Source organism: Malania oleifera, chromosome 13, assembly GCF_029873635.1.
Source record: "Malania oleifera isolate guangnan ecotype guangnan chromosome 13, ASM2987363v1, whole genome shotgun sequence".
Taxonomy (NCBI): domain Eukaryota; kingdom Viridiplantae; phylum Streptophyta; class Magnoliopsida; order Santalales; family Ximeniaceae; genus Malania; species Malania oleifera.
The window spans coordinates 83,490,857-83,508,202 of record NC_080429.1 but is presented as its reverse complement, the minus strand read 5'-3'; the positions used below and the strand labels follow the sequence as shown (position 1 = coordinate 83,508,202).

The 17,346-nt window shown below is 36.3% G+C and overlaps 1 protein-coding gene across 5 annotated transcripts in view; it reads right to left on the bottom strand.

The window, feature by feature from the left end:
- The window catches only part of LOC131146550 (RHOMBOID-like protein 12, mitochondrial), a 44,705-nt gene that overhangs the window by 10,480 nt on the left and 16,879 nt on the right, over window positions 1-17,346 (bottom strand). Inside the window, exons 4-9 of one of the 5 annotated variants that reach the window (XR_009134396.1) lie at window positions 15,630-15,740; window positions 14,971-15,012; window positions 9,297-9,401; window positions 9,146-9,187; window positions 7,812-8,045; window positions 7,120-7,639 (exon numbers count right to left, since the gene is read on the bottom strand). Coding sequence is in view for 4 of the 5 variants with exons in the window: in XM_058096200.1 (XP_057952183.1) it covers window positions 7,202-7,345; window positions 9,146-9,187; window positions 9,297-9,401; window positions 14,971-15,012; window positions 15,630-15,740 (444 nt within the window). In the remaining variant the exon portion in view is untranslated. Of the gene's footprint in view, window positions 1-7,119; window positions 8,046-9,145; window positions 9,188-9,296; window positions 9,402-14,970; window positions 15,013-15,629; window positions 15,741-17,346 lie in introns of those variants that run through there. The other 4 variants (XM_058096202.1, XM_058096200.1, XM_058096204.1 and 1 more) reach the window with 4 other exon arrangements.

Sequence of the window (17,346 nt, the reverse complement as noted above, 5' to 3'; positions counted from 1 at the left end):
TAGTTTATAGGTGGCGAAGAGGACCCTTTACTCCTTCATGCACTGCAATACTTCCAAAACCTTCTCGATCTCCTGCATCCAATTTTAGGCAGCTGTAGGATTAACTCCTGCTGAAAATGCCGGAGGATTCATCTGGTAAATTTTTCTATTGTGCACCCATGGTCTGCAGACGAGCCTCCCTACTCTCTGGAGCTCCTAGCGATCTCAATCATAACTTGCTGAGCCATATTACGTAATACCGCATCAGAATCAGCCCCGCCTGCACTCGAGGGTCCTACACCATCATTGCCGCTCGTATAAGCACTACCTCCTCTAGGGTCTATCATGAAAAGACAATAAACATGACTTATGGACCCTATCCTTATAATTTACTCATCTAACCAAAATCCCCTATCTTGACATCCTTATCTTATTTCAAGATTCAGTCCCACACTTTAAAAACACAACCCGACAATAGTTTACTATGACTTTCTTAAAATCGTCACCCTAGGAAAAACACAGAAACCACCAAAGAAGTTCTGCCTCTAAACTGCAAAACAAAATTTCAAATTCTCTTCCTATACTTGGTATTGTTTCCGCTGCACTCTAGAGTTTACAGAACCTAACAACCTAAGCTCTAATACCAAACTGTAACCACCTGCCTAATTTACCCATTTTTTTTAAAAAAATAAAACTAAATATAATAATCTTGTTCAACTGAATAACATAATCAACCTGGACCCATGGGTACTAGGGATATACCCAAAATACAACTCTAATACCTAAACAGCAGGAAACGTAATTTACAACATACCATACAACCAATCACAATACCAGAATCCTACTAAAACTGTTAAATATATATAATCATCCACAAAAGTCAAAAAGTAGCCCATGGTCACTTCCCAAAAATAAATCCAACCCTAGCTCTACAACCCACCATTCTGACAGGGTAGCTCAGTCGGACTCTACTGTCGCGGAGCTCTATCTGCTCCTCTATCTAGATTTTCTAAAATGTTTATATAGCTGGACTGAGACGCCTCTCAATAAGAAAAATAAACTAATATCAGTGTGTAACAACATGAGTGTTTTCGTGTTATACATAATATCAGTACATAGATCATATCTGGTAAAAATATGTTGATATCATATCTGAATAAAACATGTTTCCTCATAACATAATAACGTACTAAATTATTAACATGAAAATCATCTTATATAACTATACAATATTGAAATAACACCTAGGATGGATAGCTAGTTGATGTCATGTCTTACTGAGTGTGGAATATATAAAGTGGAGGGGCTCATAGTTGCTGCACATAAATTTTTTCTGGAGAGGCTCACCCGCATGAAAATAGAAGACAAGGCATGGCGAACATGCTTCCTTGAGAAGCCAACAAACATTAAAAAAAAAAAAAACACTTTCCAATTGTTGGGCCCCACAAGGAGGGAAACCCAACAAATCTCCCCCTCCCGACTTATGGGGACAACTCCACCAATCCAGCCAAAACTCTACACTTCACATGCTTGTCTCTAGACAATACTTTTGTCATCATATCCGAACCATTATCACCGGTGTGAATTTTGTCAAGCTGTTATAATTTCTTATTCAACACATCCCAAATCCAATGATATCTAACATCAATATGTTTTGACTTTGAATGCAAGATAGAATTTTTAATCCAATGAATTGCACTTCAGCTATCATAATAAAGAACATACCTTTCTTGTTCCATTGCCAACTCTTTCAAGAATCTCTTCAACCAAAGCAATTCTTTGCAAGTTTCCATAATGACAATAAACTTGGCTTACGTAATACATAGAGCAACACATTTCTGTAATTTAGATTGTCATGCCACAACTCCCCCTGCAAAAGTCATCAAATAACCTAAAGTGAATTTTCTAGAATCAACATCACTGGCCATGTCGGCTTCAGTGAATCCATGGAGCATAGATTTACCGTTTCCAAAGCACAAACACACCTTTGAAGTACCTCTAAGGTATCGGAGAATCCATTTTACCGCTAACTAATGCTCCTTTCCTGGATTAGAGAGAAATCGACTAATAACTCCAACGACGTGACCTAAACCCGGTCTTGTGCAAACCATTGCATACATTAAGGAACCAACAACCGAAGCGTAAGGAATTTTCTTCATCTCTTCCTTGTCTTTCTCACTTATAGGACTTTGTTTTATACTAAGCTTGAAGTGACTGGCAAGTGGGCAACCAACAGGTTTTGTTTTATCCATATTGAACCTCTTGAGCACTTTTCCAATGTAGCTTTCTTGAGGCAACCAAATTTGCCCTTATTCACGATCATGAACAATTCTCATACCAAGAATTTGCTTTGCTGGTCCCAAGTCTTTCATAGTAAAAGACGTGCTCAACTTCAACTTGTCAATCTTGGAGAAGTTGTGTTCTACAATGAGCATATCATCAACATAGAGTAAGAGAATAATATAAGTACCATCTAAAATTTTTTTCACAGACACACAATCATTCGAAGAGGTTTTTGAATAACCATGATCAATCATGAAAGAATCAAATCTCTTGTACCATCTCCGTGGTACTTGCTTCAATCTATACAAAGTTTTCTTTAATATGCACGCTAAATTCTCTTTCCCTTTTTGTTTGAAGCCTTCTGGTTGTTCCATGTAAATTTCATTTTCCAAGTCACCATGAAAGAAATCGGTTTTCACATCTAGTTGTTCAACTTCTAAATTCAAATTTGTTGTAATGCCAAGAACAACCCGAATAGATGACATTTTTACAACCGGTGAGAATATTTCATCAAAGTCAATTCCTTTTTTTTTACCAAAGTCTTTTACCACAAGCTTAGCCTTGTACTGAAGATTCTTTCCATCATTTTTCAACCTAAACACCCATTTGTTTTTCAAAACTTTCTTTCCAGGAGGAAGTTTAACCAAATCATAAGTGTGATTGTCAACTATAAACTTCGTTTCAACTTGCATAACCTCCATCCATTTAGCTTTATTTTCATAGTTCATGGCTTCTTGATAGCTTTCGGGCTCCCCTTGATTTGTTAGGGTAACATAGTCACTTGATGGATATTTAGTTGAAGGTCTTGACTCTCTTGAAGACCCTCTTAATGGAGCTTGCTCTTGAACTTGTTGCTCTCCCTCATTTTCATCTTCAACATCACTAGGAATTTCATCATTTACAACATCTTTAAGAGGTGGAAGAACATCTTCCATATTTTCATCATGTGCCAAAGGTGGAGAAGGTGACTTTAAGTCAACAAAATCATTCCCATTAGATTGTAGTTGTTCAACCATGCCAAAATTTTCAATTGTTTGATCTTCAAAAAATACAACATCCCAACTTCTAACAATTTTATTGTCAACCGGATCCCACAATCTGTATCCAAATTCATCATGCCCATAACCAAGAAAAATACATTGCATTTTCTTGTCATCAAGTTTGGATATTTCATCTTTTGGAATGTGAACAAATGCACAACAACCAAACACTTTCAAGTGATCATAAGTGACATCCTCACCTTTCCAACTTTTTTTGGGAACTTCACCAAGTAAATGAGTTGAAGGAAACAAATTAATCAAGTCCACTGTCGTCCTCATTACTTCACCCCAAAATGATTTTGGCAACTTCGCTTGAGAGAGCATACATCTCATTCTCTCCAGTATGGTGCTGTTCATCCTTTTTGCAACTCCATTTTGTTGAGGAGTTTTATTGATGGTCTTTTGATGCCTAATGCCTTGACTATAACAATATACATCAAATGGGCCAATGTACTCTCCACCATTATCTGAGTTAACACATTTCACCTTCTTTTCAGTCTCCCTTTCAACTTTAACCTGAAAATGCTTAAATACATCTAAAATTTGATCTTTAGTTTTCAAAGTGTAACTCCAAACTTTTCTTGAACAATCATCAATAAAAAGTAACAAAATAAAGTGCACCACCATGAGATTTAACTTTCAAAGGACCATATACATCGGAATGTATCAAATCTAGAACATTAGATTTTTTAGTAACAAACTTTGTACGAAAAAGAGCTCTATGTTGCTTACCGGCCAAACAATGAATACAAGCTTTAAGAGAAGTACCTTTCATTCAGGGTAGAAGCTTCTTTTTCAACAAAAACTGCATTCCCTTTTCACTCATGTTTCCAAGCCACTTATGCCACAAATCGATGGAAAAAGGACTCTCAATTGCATTTACAACACCATTATCAATTTTACCTTGGATCATGTATAGTGTACTGGTCTTCTTGCTTTTAGCCACCACCAAATTACCCTTTGTGAGCTTTCATTTTCCATCACGAAAATCGTTGTCAAACCCTTCATCATCAAGCTTTCCGGTAGATATCAAATTTAATCGAATGTCGAGTACATGTCTCACATCTTTGAGCGCCAACTTGCATCCAAGATTTGTTTCCAAACAAACATTTCCCATGACAACAATTTTTGAAAAACCTTCATTTCCCATCCAAATAACCCCATAATTTCCTTTGGAATAGGAAGTGAAGAAATCTCCTTGAGAAGTGACATGGAATGACGCACCGGAATCAATAACTCAATGAGTCTCTTGACTTGTCAAATTAATACAACTTTCATCACAAACAACCATAAGATCAACATCAGATGCAATTGAAGTTGTGTCTTCATGTTTTTTCTCAAAATTTTTCTCTTTATTTTGCTCCTTGAATTTCAGTTTTTTACACTCTCGCTTCAAATGTCCTTTCTTATGACAATAGTGACACTTAATATCCTTTTTCGAAATTGAGTTGGATCGGCCTCTTGATTTATCATTATGATGAGAATATCCACTTTTACTTTTGCCTCTCCCCTGATTTTCTGTCACAAGTACCTTTGAATGAGAAGAGCCAATTGATTTTCTTCTAATTTCTTCATTCAACAAACTACTAGTTACTTGGTTCATAGTAACAATTCCATCGGGAGCCAAATTACTAACTGTCATAATCAAAGTCTGACAACTTTCCGGCAAAGAACTAAATAACATTAGGACCTGCAACTCATCATCAAAAACTATTTTCATAGTAGCAAGTTGATTGATAATATTTTTCATCTCATTCAAATGCTCGGTAATAAAACCGCTATCTCTATATTTCAAGTTTACCAATTTTTAGAAAAGAAAAGCTTTATTTGTAGCTAACTTTCTATCATAAAGACCCTCTAATTTTTTCCACAATTCATGTGCCGAAATTTCGGTAGAAACAAAATGAAAAACACTATCATCAATCCATTGCCGGATGACACCAACGACTTTTCTATTAAGCCTATTCCACTCATCATCACTCGTGTCTTTAGGCTTTCGACTATCACCCTTAATAGGTCCATCCAAATCTTTACAAAATAAAAGATCTTACATTTTTGTTTTCCAAGTTCTCCAATTGCTTCCATTGAAGCTAATCATATGACCAACATTACCATTCATGATTTATACAAATCTAATGCGTACAAATAACACGGTTCTGATACCACTTGTTGGGAAAAATTATATATGCGCGAACAATTCCTACAAGTAAATCAATGGAGTAATGCAAATAACAAATAAAATGAAACACACAAAATTTAACGTGATTCCCTTAAATGTTGAAGTACGTCCACGGGCACGATGGTCCAAATCCACTATCACCAAAAAGTTGTACAAAGTGGATACAAAAGGCACGAACCTTACAAATACACAAGAGTATAGAAACAAATATAACAAGATGGAAAGATTTCACCAATATTATGAACAAAGCTCCCAAAAGAACTAACCAGAGTACAATCAGAATATCCCAATATGCTATTAATAATATACAATTGGATACAAAAGGCACGAACCTTACAAATACACAAGAGTGCAGAAACAAATATAACAAGATGGAAAAATTTCACCAATATTTTGAACAAAGCTTCCAAAAGAACCAACCAGAGTACGATCAAAATATCCCAATATGCTATTAATGATATACAATTGGAATCACACGAAGATGAAGGCAGCAGCAAGTTGTTGCACTGGAGAAGATGACGGGCGCCGATGAGGTGCTGTTGCAAGTTGAGGTTCTGTGCGAGTGAAAATCCAAAAATGGAGAAAACTTAGGGCAAGCCGATTGCTTGTTGTGTGTGGAATGGAATATATATAGTGGAGGAGGGGCTCATAGCTGCTGCGAATAAATTTTTTTTGGAGAGGCTCACTCGCATGAAAATAGAAGACAAGGCATGGCAGACATGCTACCTTGTGAAGCTAACAAACATTAAAAAAAAAAACATTCCAATGTGGGGCCCAACACGAGTCACTACATTAATGTTCTATGTTTTAAATTAAAATAAAATACCCATTTCTAATAAATATTAAACAACGACCGTCAATTTTATTTTAATTAATATAATAGTTTTAACATTTTTATAATACTAACCATTTTAACAATTTCATATTTAAGCTAGAAGTTATATTTAATTTTATCTATATAAGTTGTAATCTAACTTATTTGAAGATACGTTTTTTCTTCTTCAAAATAACTTTATCTTTCTATATTTTCTTGAAATTTGTATTTTATTGTGTAAATAAATGACACTATATCTCGTACACCTATGGCAATCTCGCAACACATAGTAACTATTTACACCAATAGACATTCTCCGTAGATGCAAAAATGACATTAAGGACAGTGGTCCATTCACACTTTAGCTTTTGATAAATATTTTTATTTTTATTTATTTAATTAGTAAAATACTTTTCCTTCTATTATATTTCCAACATTAAGTAGGCTTGCTTACACTTATTCCATCTATTACTGTTGGAAAGCCACTTTCAATTTTTGAAGGTGAATCAACTGCTGCTAGAATTTTAAATCACATTATTCTGGAAATTAGAGGTAAATGCATGGGAATGAAGTCTTTTGACACATTGCCCAACATTCACACTTTTTGCATCATAAAAATGTTGGGGTTTAATTCTTCCAAAAAAATATTAAAAAATTTGTATTCAAAAATCTATATTCTTAGCAAATGCATGTGCCCATATGCGCATGCGCACACACTTGTTTTTTTCATAAAATACAAGAGAATATTTCTCTAAATTCTTGAAACTTTAGAAAAGGTTCCTAAAATTTTTGAAACCTCATAAGGTCAATGTCTTTTGCTCTAATTTTTATGAAAGATTAAAGGAATTGCTTTCTATGAAGTTCTCTTACATCTCAGCTGGTCCAAGGGGATGAAAAAGATACAAATTAAAAATTAAATAAAATATATATACAATACCAATTAATAGATTCAATTCCATTGTCTGATTTTATTTCATTCTTCCGTACCAAACTCAACACACTTCTCTTCCAATGTCCAGATGCTGTACTTGGCTCTTTGATGCCATGGATCTGTAGTATGGGTGAGATTGCCATGACGTCCACCATCCACATGACTTAATATTACAACATGCTTTGCAGAAGATAAAAAGCAATGCAGAAAACTCCATTGGCTATGGAAGTATTTTAGCTGCTGACAATTTCATGACTTCACTGCAGTTTGTTTTGCTTAGAAAGCACCAGAAGGGAACATATATTTGGAGCATAACATGATCAGACTGAGTTGTTTGATTCCATGATCAAACTGACACAAATCAATCTATCATGTTGTTGACTCTATAGTCATACATCAATAGTTGGTTGCTCCTAATTTTGAGAAAAAAAAAAAAAAAAGAACGGAGAAGGAAGTAGGAAAAGAAAAAGAAGGTTTAGAATAGAAGCAAAAGCACCATGCCAGTAAGAAGCAAACAGATATCTGGAAATCTACATCACCAGCACATCCTACAATATAATGAGAATAGGGATTTTAGTATTTTACCCAACAATTAAGCCATTGGGAGAACCTCTCGAGTCTTGCCAGTTTGAATTGAGGTTCGATCCAAGAAAGAAAGAAAGACAAGGAAGACACTATCTAACAATAATTGGATGCTGGAATGAACATTATATAGATCCTTTGTTGGGCTTAGAAACGTCCCCTCCTAATCTGTGCCCATGCTATGGCTGCAACGGCAGCACCACCTAGGTGAGCTGATCCTGATATATGACTATCTCCCTTCAACAAAAGAAAAAAAAAATCACAGAGAGCAACAACCAAAACATTCAGATGGAAGCACTTTTTTCAATGAAAGCAGTCTTGTTTGACACCCTTCCATGTCAATTGGGTGGCTGAATCACAAGAAATATTAACTTTATACGTTAGAAAAGGCCTTAGTAATTAGGTGGTGTGCATGGAGGTATTTAAGTCCTTTGTATATGTTAAAACTTGATATACATTGTTGGTCCACAACCTAATAGTTTAATCTTTTGAGTAAAGTGGTAATCTAACATGGTATTAGAGTTGGTTACCAGGAGGACCTGGATTCTAGTCTTGTTGGCTGCATTTATTGTGTGGTGTTTAAAAAAATTATTGTGTTCCCTATCATGGGTGTTATTTATTGTGTGTTTTCTCTCTCCACGTGCTGTCGGGCTGCATGCGCGGGGGAGTGTTAAAGTGGTAATCTAAAAGTATCTTTTGAAGAGGATTGACATGGATTCTCCTAGGTTTGGGCGTGATCACTCATCTTTCTCCACTATTATTCTCTCTTTGATTTTCAGCTTCAAAACATTGTATTGGAGCATGCTTCAATCCTCCATGTGTACATTAACTGTTCATGAGTATTGATCATTGTCATTGTTCACAAACTGCTCCTTGCTACTGTTAACACTTGTCATTTGCTACCATGACTTTAAATAGAGGTAGCACGTAGACATAATGCGAAGTGGGTGTACTGGCCATTATTTTTTATCAAGCACATACAACCTTATTCCTATTAGTATATTTGTGCACTTGAAAAGATTCCTTTAGTTCAACTTATTAACATTGTTTAAGAATGATAGTAAATTTTAATTTTTTTTTTACAAAAAAATTCATTGTTTTCTGCCTGAGGGAGAGGCATGGGGCATGGATAAATGCCCCTTACCAGAAGGTTTAAATTCACGACCCATCATCTAGCTCTCCCTTTTCTTCCCCCTTCCCCCAGTTTTGATTTAAATTCTCCCCTCCAACAAGTCTCAAGTCAACATAAAATTGATGATAACATATTTAAGATTATATTGGTTAAAGAAGATTGAATTGAGATAAGAAGTAAAGATGATAGAAAATACTCAGCATACCTCCATTATCCTCAACATGTCTTTTCCAATTAAAAAGACTCCCTGAAATGACAACCAGAAGCATTTCATAAGGATATTCCAAACTAAAGGTGTTTTTAGCTCAAACAATCACTGTTGCATTTTTCTACATGACCTCAAAAAACAAACTCACCAGTAGGAAGGCAGGAACTGGTATAATAAATTCCAAATAGAGGGTAGATTTTGGGAAGAGGAATATATTGAGTAACATGACAGCATTCACAGCCCCGCTTGCACCCTAAATGATACGCACAGTATTACAAGACAATGAATTTCAACATCAAATAATGCCTTTTCATGAAGAACAGAAGATGGAAAAAACACATAACTGGGAGTGTAGAACCATTCTAAACTTTCGTTGCCCTTCCTCTGGGCAACAAATAGAGTTTCAAAAAGGTATTTCCCAAGGCATTCCATGCAAAAATGGAGGAAAGAAATAAAAAAATAAAATAAGGCACTTGCTACACTACAAATCGTCCAGGCTCAAAGGAAAGCATGCATTGTTCCTACCATGACATGAATGATGTAGCACCTGCAGAAGACAAGCTAGCAGAGTGGTGGTTAAGAAGGTTTTGACACTTGTAGCTTAGACCTAATGCTTGAGTGAGCAGTAGGGGTTTAATTGGTGTTTGAGGCTGATGAAAGAGGACAGCAGACCAAGAAAGGATAGGGAAGGGTCAACATAGACCAACCAATCCTCTAAATTCTTGTGGCAAATTGAAGTCATCAAAAGGTGGGCATATCTTTGGATTAGAAGAAACATCAATTGCGTCCAGGGTCACCAAGAACAAGTCCACCGCCTCATCATGATAAGAAGACTCACGACTCGTGTCCTTGTGATAGATAACCAAACAAACCTCTCAACCTTCAAAGCTAATGTGACAAAGCTTGTGTGTGTGTGTGTTTTTCTAAAAGGAATTTGACTCTTAATTTCTTGCATTAACCCTTTTTCGAATGCAGTGAAAATTTTTGTACTCATCTATATCACATCTAAACACAATATCTTTAAATTTAGCAATGCATTCTTACACCTTAAAAGACACATACAGTTGGTCTATTAATTGTCTCCAATAAGGAGGGGCAAATGGCTCTTTCGAAATGTATGTCATTTCAGGCCAAGTGGTAACAAGCTGTTCTCCTAAATACCCTATGCACCTTTCTGTCTTTTGCCAAACTAGTAAGTCTTGATTTACCAAGGTGGATGAATTATCAATCAAAATATCTTTATCAATCCGAATTGCACTCTATGTCGACTAGCCAATCTAAGAAAACTTCAGGATCTGCAAAGCCTTTAAAACCAAAGGTAAACTAGATTCAGTCACTAGTTGAGTATCACCAACTACTTGACAGCCTAATGGTCTCAATGACCCAATTTTTTTTCTTACAACAACAAGAAGAAGCCTTTAGTCCCACTAGGTGGAGTAAGCTACATGAATCCTTTTTTGCCAATTCACCCAATTGAGAGTGTTTCCTCCATTAGATTAAGGGCTATAAAAATCTTTCCTCAATATCTCATTCCAAGTTATTTTTGGTCTACCCTTCCCCCTTTTCATGTCAGAACAATAACTAACTCACTCCTATCCAATTTTTTTCTTCTTGGAATAAATAATCAGGATGGTTTGCAATAATTAAAACGAAGAAAACAAAATTAAAATTTGATGCAAGCAACATAACGATTTCCTTCTTATATTACACAATTTTTTTTCCAGAATAAATAAAGAGATTCATTAGAGAGGATAAAATTTCTACAAAAAAAAGCAAAAAGACAAAATATGGAGACATCTGCTCAGAACAAAAGAAGACAAGTAAAATTAAAAATTCCAGAAGATAAAGGTTACAAAAACAGCTCTACTCAAGCAAATTGACCCTGTCCTGCTGTAAATCTGCAAGCTGAAGATGACGAAAGAAGCCATTTGCTGATACTCACAGCAATGCAAGAAACCACTCCAATCCACAGCAAGTTACGAGGGGTGTCCAAGTTCCAAAATTTCTGGTGTTTCCCTCTAACCAGATACACCAAAAGGTAGCCACAATCAAACTCTGCTACAAAGCCCTTCTTCCAGCCCTTTACCAAACCTCTTAAACGTCGAAGAGAAAAACGCCTCCAAGGAGAAAGGGCGTACCCAATTTTTTGTCCACAAATTCCAAACAACTTATTCCAAAGGGACCAAGCGAAGTGACACTGTAAGAATAAGTGAGACCAAGTCACTGCACTCTTGAAGCAAAGGACACGCACATCAGCTTTCCAATTGGAGGAAGGGGCAAAAGGAACATTAGGGGCCTGAGTCCAATGAGAAAATAAAGAACTACAAGGAAAAAAAAAACTAGAAGAATCCAAACCCCAAACACTTTTGTCACTCCCTGACTAAAACTGGAAAGAATAAAGCACATTGATCAAAAGGGCAAGCTCGCAGATCTCTCTCATTGAGGTTCCTCACAAAATGAAAATCCCAAGAATTCCCATTATCTTGCAACTGGACTAAAGCAAAGATAGGAGAGTCATTAAGAGAAGATAAACGAAAGGAGACACTAAGCCAAACGTAAGGGATAAACGAATAATGAATCTTCCAAACATTCAACTAGGTAATATTAATCACAATTTTAGTGCCCCACCAGTTACAAAGTAGTCCATATTTACTAAGATCACCTTATGCCAAAGAGAGTTCCTTGTAGTAAAGCCCAAGTTACCAAGACCCAAACCCCCCTCCCTTTTGGACCTACTCACAGTTGCTCAACTAAGAAGAAGGTCTCTATTGTGCTAACATATTCCTGATCACAGGAAATTCCTCATCAGTTTCTCTAGCCTATTAGACACTCTCACAGGAATTTTGAAACAAGAAACGTAATACAGGGGAATAGAAGACAGGCAAGCATGAATAAGAGTGATGCGGACCCCATGAGTGAAAAAAACACCACCTTTCCATCCATCCAACCTCCTAGAAACTCTCTCAAAAACCAAGTCCCAAAAGGAATCCACAGTAGAGTTACCACCTAAGGGAAGACCTAAATGGGTGATAGATCAACTCAGAAGACCACAACCAACTAGCCAAGCAAAAGGACATGGGTTGATCTCAATACCCACGATGCCACTCTTAGAGAAGTTAGTCCTAAGACTAGATACTTATTCAAACAGTTGGAGAATGGCTAACAGATTGGAAAACCTACCCATATCCTCTGAAAGAAAAGGACAGTGTCGCCTGCAAATTGCGAAGGAAAAGTTCTCATGGCCCACCTTAAACCCTTCCACCAAACCCCTATCAAAACCTCACTCAATTATTCTGCTCAAAGCATCAGCCACGATAGTGAAAAGGAAAAGGGAAAGAGGATATCCCTGCCTTAGATTCCTAGAGGCTCTAAACCAGGTTTAGCCTCCCCATTCACCAGCACAGACAAGGCCATAGACAAGAGGCACCCCCTAATCCATTCCTCCAGGTAGCTCCAAACCTTTTCTGTCCATCATTCTATCCAGGAAACCAAAAAACAAATGGCCATAGGCTTTATCAAAATCCAATTCAAAACCAAATCCCTTTTCTTCCTTCTAATGGCATCTTCAACAACCTCTTGGCTATCAAACCAGCATCTATAATCCATCTATCACTAATTACCACGTTCTGCCTGGAACCAATCTAATATAAGTGGAATTAATGCTCCAACACTTAAAAATATAAACCTAGTACAAATTCCAAGCTTACCAATTGAATAAGAATCCTAAAAATATTTCTCAAAGGAGTAGCACATATCAAGGCGACGAGGTCCATGTAGCATTGTAAACTTAACAAGTGCCTACAGATGTGTTTCTGACTCTTATGTCATCCCTTCTTCAATTTCTCAAAAATCCACAAATTTCTCACAGAAACGCTGCAAAATATTGCAGCAAATCTGGAACTGATGCTGGCACGAACAACATTTTGCCACTTTTCAGTAATCTTGCAGAAAATGTTAAATTTCTAGGTGTCAATATCTCAAGAGCAATCAAATTCACTTCTCATTGGTCAAAAATGACTTGGTATGTGCCACTGGCTATGTGTAGTTGGGTTGGATGGTCTGGGTTTAAATGGGCATTAGGAAATCATGTCTAGTTATGAAGAAAATAAAAAGATTGAGAATTTGCAAACATAAGGATCACATCTGTCAATAGAAGGATAAAAATAAAAAATAAGGGCCAAGGGCTTTTGGCAACCTATGACCGAAAGGTGCAATGATAGAGGGGCTGCTACGTTGGAAGCGCAGCAAGCCTGCAACAGTGGAAAGGGCTTTTGGGAGTGCTGGGAGAGTGGCAACAAGAAAATTCTAGTGGGGGATCTTATGACCTTTAATTTACTCTCTTCCCCAGTGATAAAGCTTCAAAGGAAAGCTGCTTTTTTTTTTTCCCTGTTTCATTAATCTATTTTTCTCTTTATTTAAGAACTGGCAGCAACGATTTTTTTTCTCCTTCGGTCTTTTTCTGTACTTCTACTACTCTGGCTGCCTGCATGGCAAGAAAAATGAGCAATTTTCTTTTCCTGCTTGCATGCATCTACTGTTATCCTCTTCGCAGCAACAATGAGTTCTTTCTTTTCTTGGTTGGATTGAACTACAGCTGCATCTACTGTTATCCTCTTTGCAGCAACAATGAGTTTTTTCTTTTCTTTGTTGGACTGAACTATGGCTGTGGCCTTTGGGATTGGATTCCGGGGACTCTGCAATGATGGACAAAATGATATGGGATGGAAAAGGGGACTGGACAGTCATGAGGGACTACTGTAATGATGGGAACGAAGAAACCCTTAAGTAAAAAAAACAAAAACACCTAAATTAAATAATTGTTTTTTTTAAAATATCCATATTTCACAAATTAAAGCAAAATTCCTAATTTTAAAATATTTGAGTAGAATATGATTGTTTTTTTCATAGGTAGGCCCCAATCCCCAATCAGCAAGGCATGCTCAAAACACCTTGAGGAGCTGTCTAAAATACCAAACTCTAGAATCATAAGCACATTATACAGTATAACTTACACATTTGAACAAAAAGCAAGCCATTTCATTTGTTTGTCTTTTTTTCTTTTTGGCTGAGGGTTATGAATTCTAGGTGTGTGACATAGAAATGTTTAATCAAATGTTTATATGAAAAAATACTCTAACCAGAATCCATCTCTAAAACTCATGATCCTAGACCTTTCCAAAATATTGAGAGTTGCACGTTAGATCATTAAGATGGTTTGAACTTTGTAATGTCTAGTTATCTATTGGAATGATTTACACAGTAAATTTAAGTCAGTATGCTTGGGATGACCAGTGAGTACAACTTAAATTTGCATTTTTAAAGAAATGTTAATTGTATTTTTCTTATGTTTTTCTTCATTTAAAAAAACATATGTAATTTTTTAACATATTTTAATCTAAAAAGTAAAATTTTCAATATGCCTTGCCCATAAGGGTTAAAGCACACCTTATGTCTTTGCCTTTCAAAATTTTACTTCTTATTGACAGACATGGTGATTCACACCATACAAGATAACAAATGAGACGCCCCAAATGCCACTTAAAACAAAATAGTGCCCTTTGGAACAGCAATAACAATGTGTCATTTTTCATGATTCATTAACATCTAAGAATTATCTGTCTCATATATTAGTATAAATATCAGTAAATATCATTCTCATGGAATCTTCTGTTTTTCAGAGACACACGGCAGATCAGAATTTGGGACCTATATATCTGCATTCATTTACTTGTACGACTTAATTAAAATTAAATGACAACAAAGAGAAGATAAAGAGAGAGGGAACATGCGGCTCAATGAATATAGGGTTTCCTAAGGCATACCAGTCCTGTGGTCCTTGAAGCCATGAATGCCATATGATTACCCTGTAGATAGCAAAACACAAGGACACACTCAAAACTTCACGATTGAAAAAATGGCAAATGAATTTGTGACATGTAAATTTGTTTGACCATTGGTGTTCAAAATCTAATTATAATAATTAACAGATATAAAAACCACCCTTCCCTACAAGCTCGAGCTTTTAGAATAACCAGCTGTTTTACATGGCATCAGAGCTTTGGTTACCAGAGGCTCCACTGCATTTGGCAAACTCAAAGAAGGGCCACCTGTGAGGGGCAGTGAAAGAATACAAGCAAAACAAAAATAAACTGTCTCTCTCGGCAAGCCTGAGCAGTTGAGATTGAGTGTTCTACACTAATAAGCGTATCACATGCATTTTCCCTAATTTCTTCAACAGGACTGTGTTAAACTATTGAACAAAATAGGTGCCAATTTTATCATAAGAGAAATAAAATTCACAGATTCATACTCAATCACATATGACATTGTTGTCCTTGACAAAAACTTAGTTAACCCAGAGGTTCGATTTCTCATTTTGTGCATCTGTCATGCATCGAATGATAAGGCAAATCATTCAGAAGATTAACGTCCCTATTATGGCATAGTAGAACTCAAAATCATTAATGGAATATCATTTTACCTTGGATGATGCTGTCATGTATGCATGGTACGCCAAATAGAATACAGAGCCACCAATGGCCCCAGCAAGATACAGCTTCAGCAAAAAATCAGGCCCAAAATTTCTTCCAATCTACCCAAGACAGTATAAAATTAGCAAAGCCTAGAAAAGTTTTCAAGCGCTACTAGTTACGAAAAAAATAGTGAAATGAACTCACTAAAGAACGATGACAATTGATAAATACTGATTACGCGTCAAAGATGCGTAATTAGGCATTTAAATTCATGCATTGATGATTATAATTTTAATTAAATGCCTAATTATGTCTAATATTTTAACGTCAAACTCATTTGATAATCTTGAGATAAATAGCCTATTTTTGTTATAAATTTACGGCCATTCGTGTCCTATTATTGTAGGACAATTTTTGGGACATTAAAAATTCACGCAAGTCGTACGTTAGAGAAACCGAGTACGTGAGCCATGCGCGTGACAAGGAGACGCTGCGTGTACAACCTGTGTTCGTGAAGACGTAAACTAGCCGTGACGTGTGGAAATTGCTCATGCATTGGGCCGAATTGAGCTGAATTGGAGAGGACCGGAGGTGATTAAAAAAGAATGAAAAGGAAAGATAAAAGAAGTTGTAGCATGCAAAATTTCCTTGGGCTTGACGTGGACAAGGCAGTGCGAGTGTATGGGCTTGACATGAAAGAAATTGGGCGTGCATGTGTTGGAATGGCCTTGCTGGGCCGTGTGTGTGTGAGTTGAGAATCAATTTGAAGCAAAGAAAAGAAGGGAGGCCGGCTGGGTTGCAAATAAGTGGCTAGCCGTTTATAGGGCTGGAGCAAAAGTGGAAGCAAAACAAAAAAAAAATGAGTGGGGGCCGGGTCTTGATGTGACCCGGCCATGCAAATTAAGAAGGAAGCCGTGTGTGTGTGTTTGCTGGCAGTAGGCGCTGGAATGAAAGAGGGCAGTACAGGAATTAGGCTGAGGAAAAAAAGGGGCTGGGCATTTAATGAAACAATTGTAAAGTAGACATGCTAGGGCTTGAAAGAAGAGAAGAAGGTTTGGGAAAAGTCAGCAGGAGGGTTGCGTGGGGGTTTCCTTCTAGCCTGGGGAACCAGCGCCGCTGGACAGCAAGGAGACCCGAGCTCCCTCTCCTCACGGCCAGCCATCTTCTTCTCCATTACTCTCTCTCTCTCTCTCTCTCTCTCTCGTCCTCTTGTTACTTTACTATTTAGTTTATTTTAATGTCATTTAAATACTAAGTTTGAAGTTTTTTTTTTATTTTAATCCAGCATTGGAGTTTGGTTTTTTTTTTTTTTTAGCATTCATTTGGGATTATTTTAGTTAAACCTAGTTGAGTTAATCATTTTTATTGAAGCTAGTAATGGGAATTATTTTTGCTTGAGTTATTTTTGAGTTGAGTTACTTTATTTGTGTGGGTTATTTTTATTGTTAAGTTCAAGTTATTTTTATTTAAAGTTCCCCTTATTGTCATTTAATTTCTTTATTTCACTTTAATGTCATTTTTAAATATATTGTAGGGACTTTACTGTTTATTATTTCACTTTAATGTCATTATGTCTTGTGGGAATTCTTTAGTGGCTTAAGTTTAGTTATGTTTATTTAAGATTTTGTTGAGCTTATTTGTTGTTTAGTTTAGTTTACTTTCACTTAGTTGGGTCATTGTTAAATTCAGCTTATTTTTAGATATTATTGGATCCTTTTTTTATTT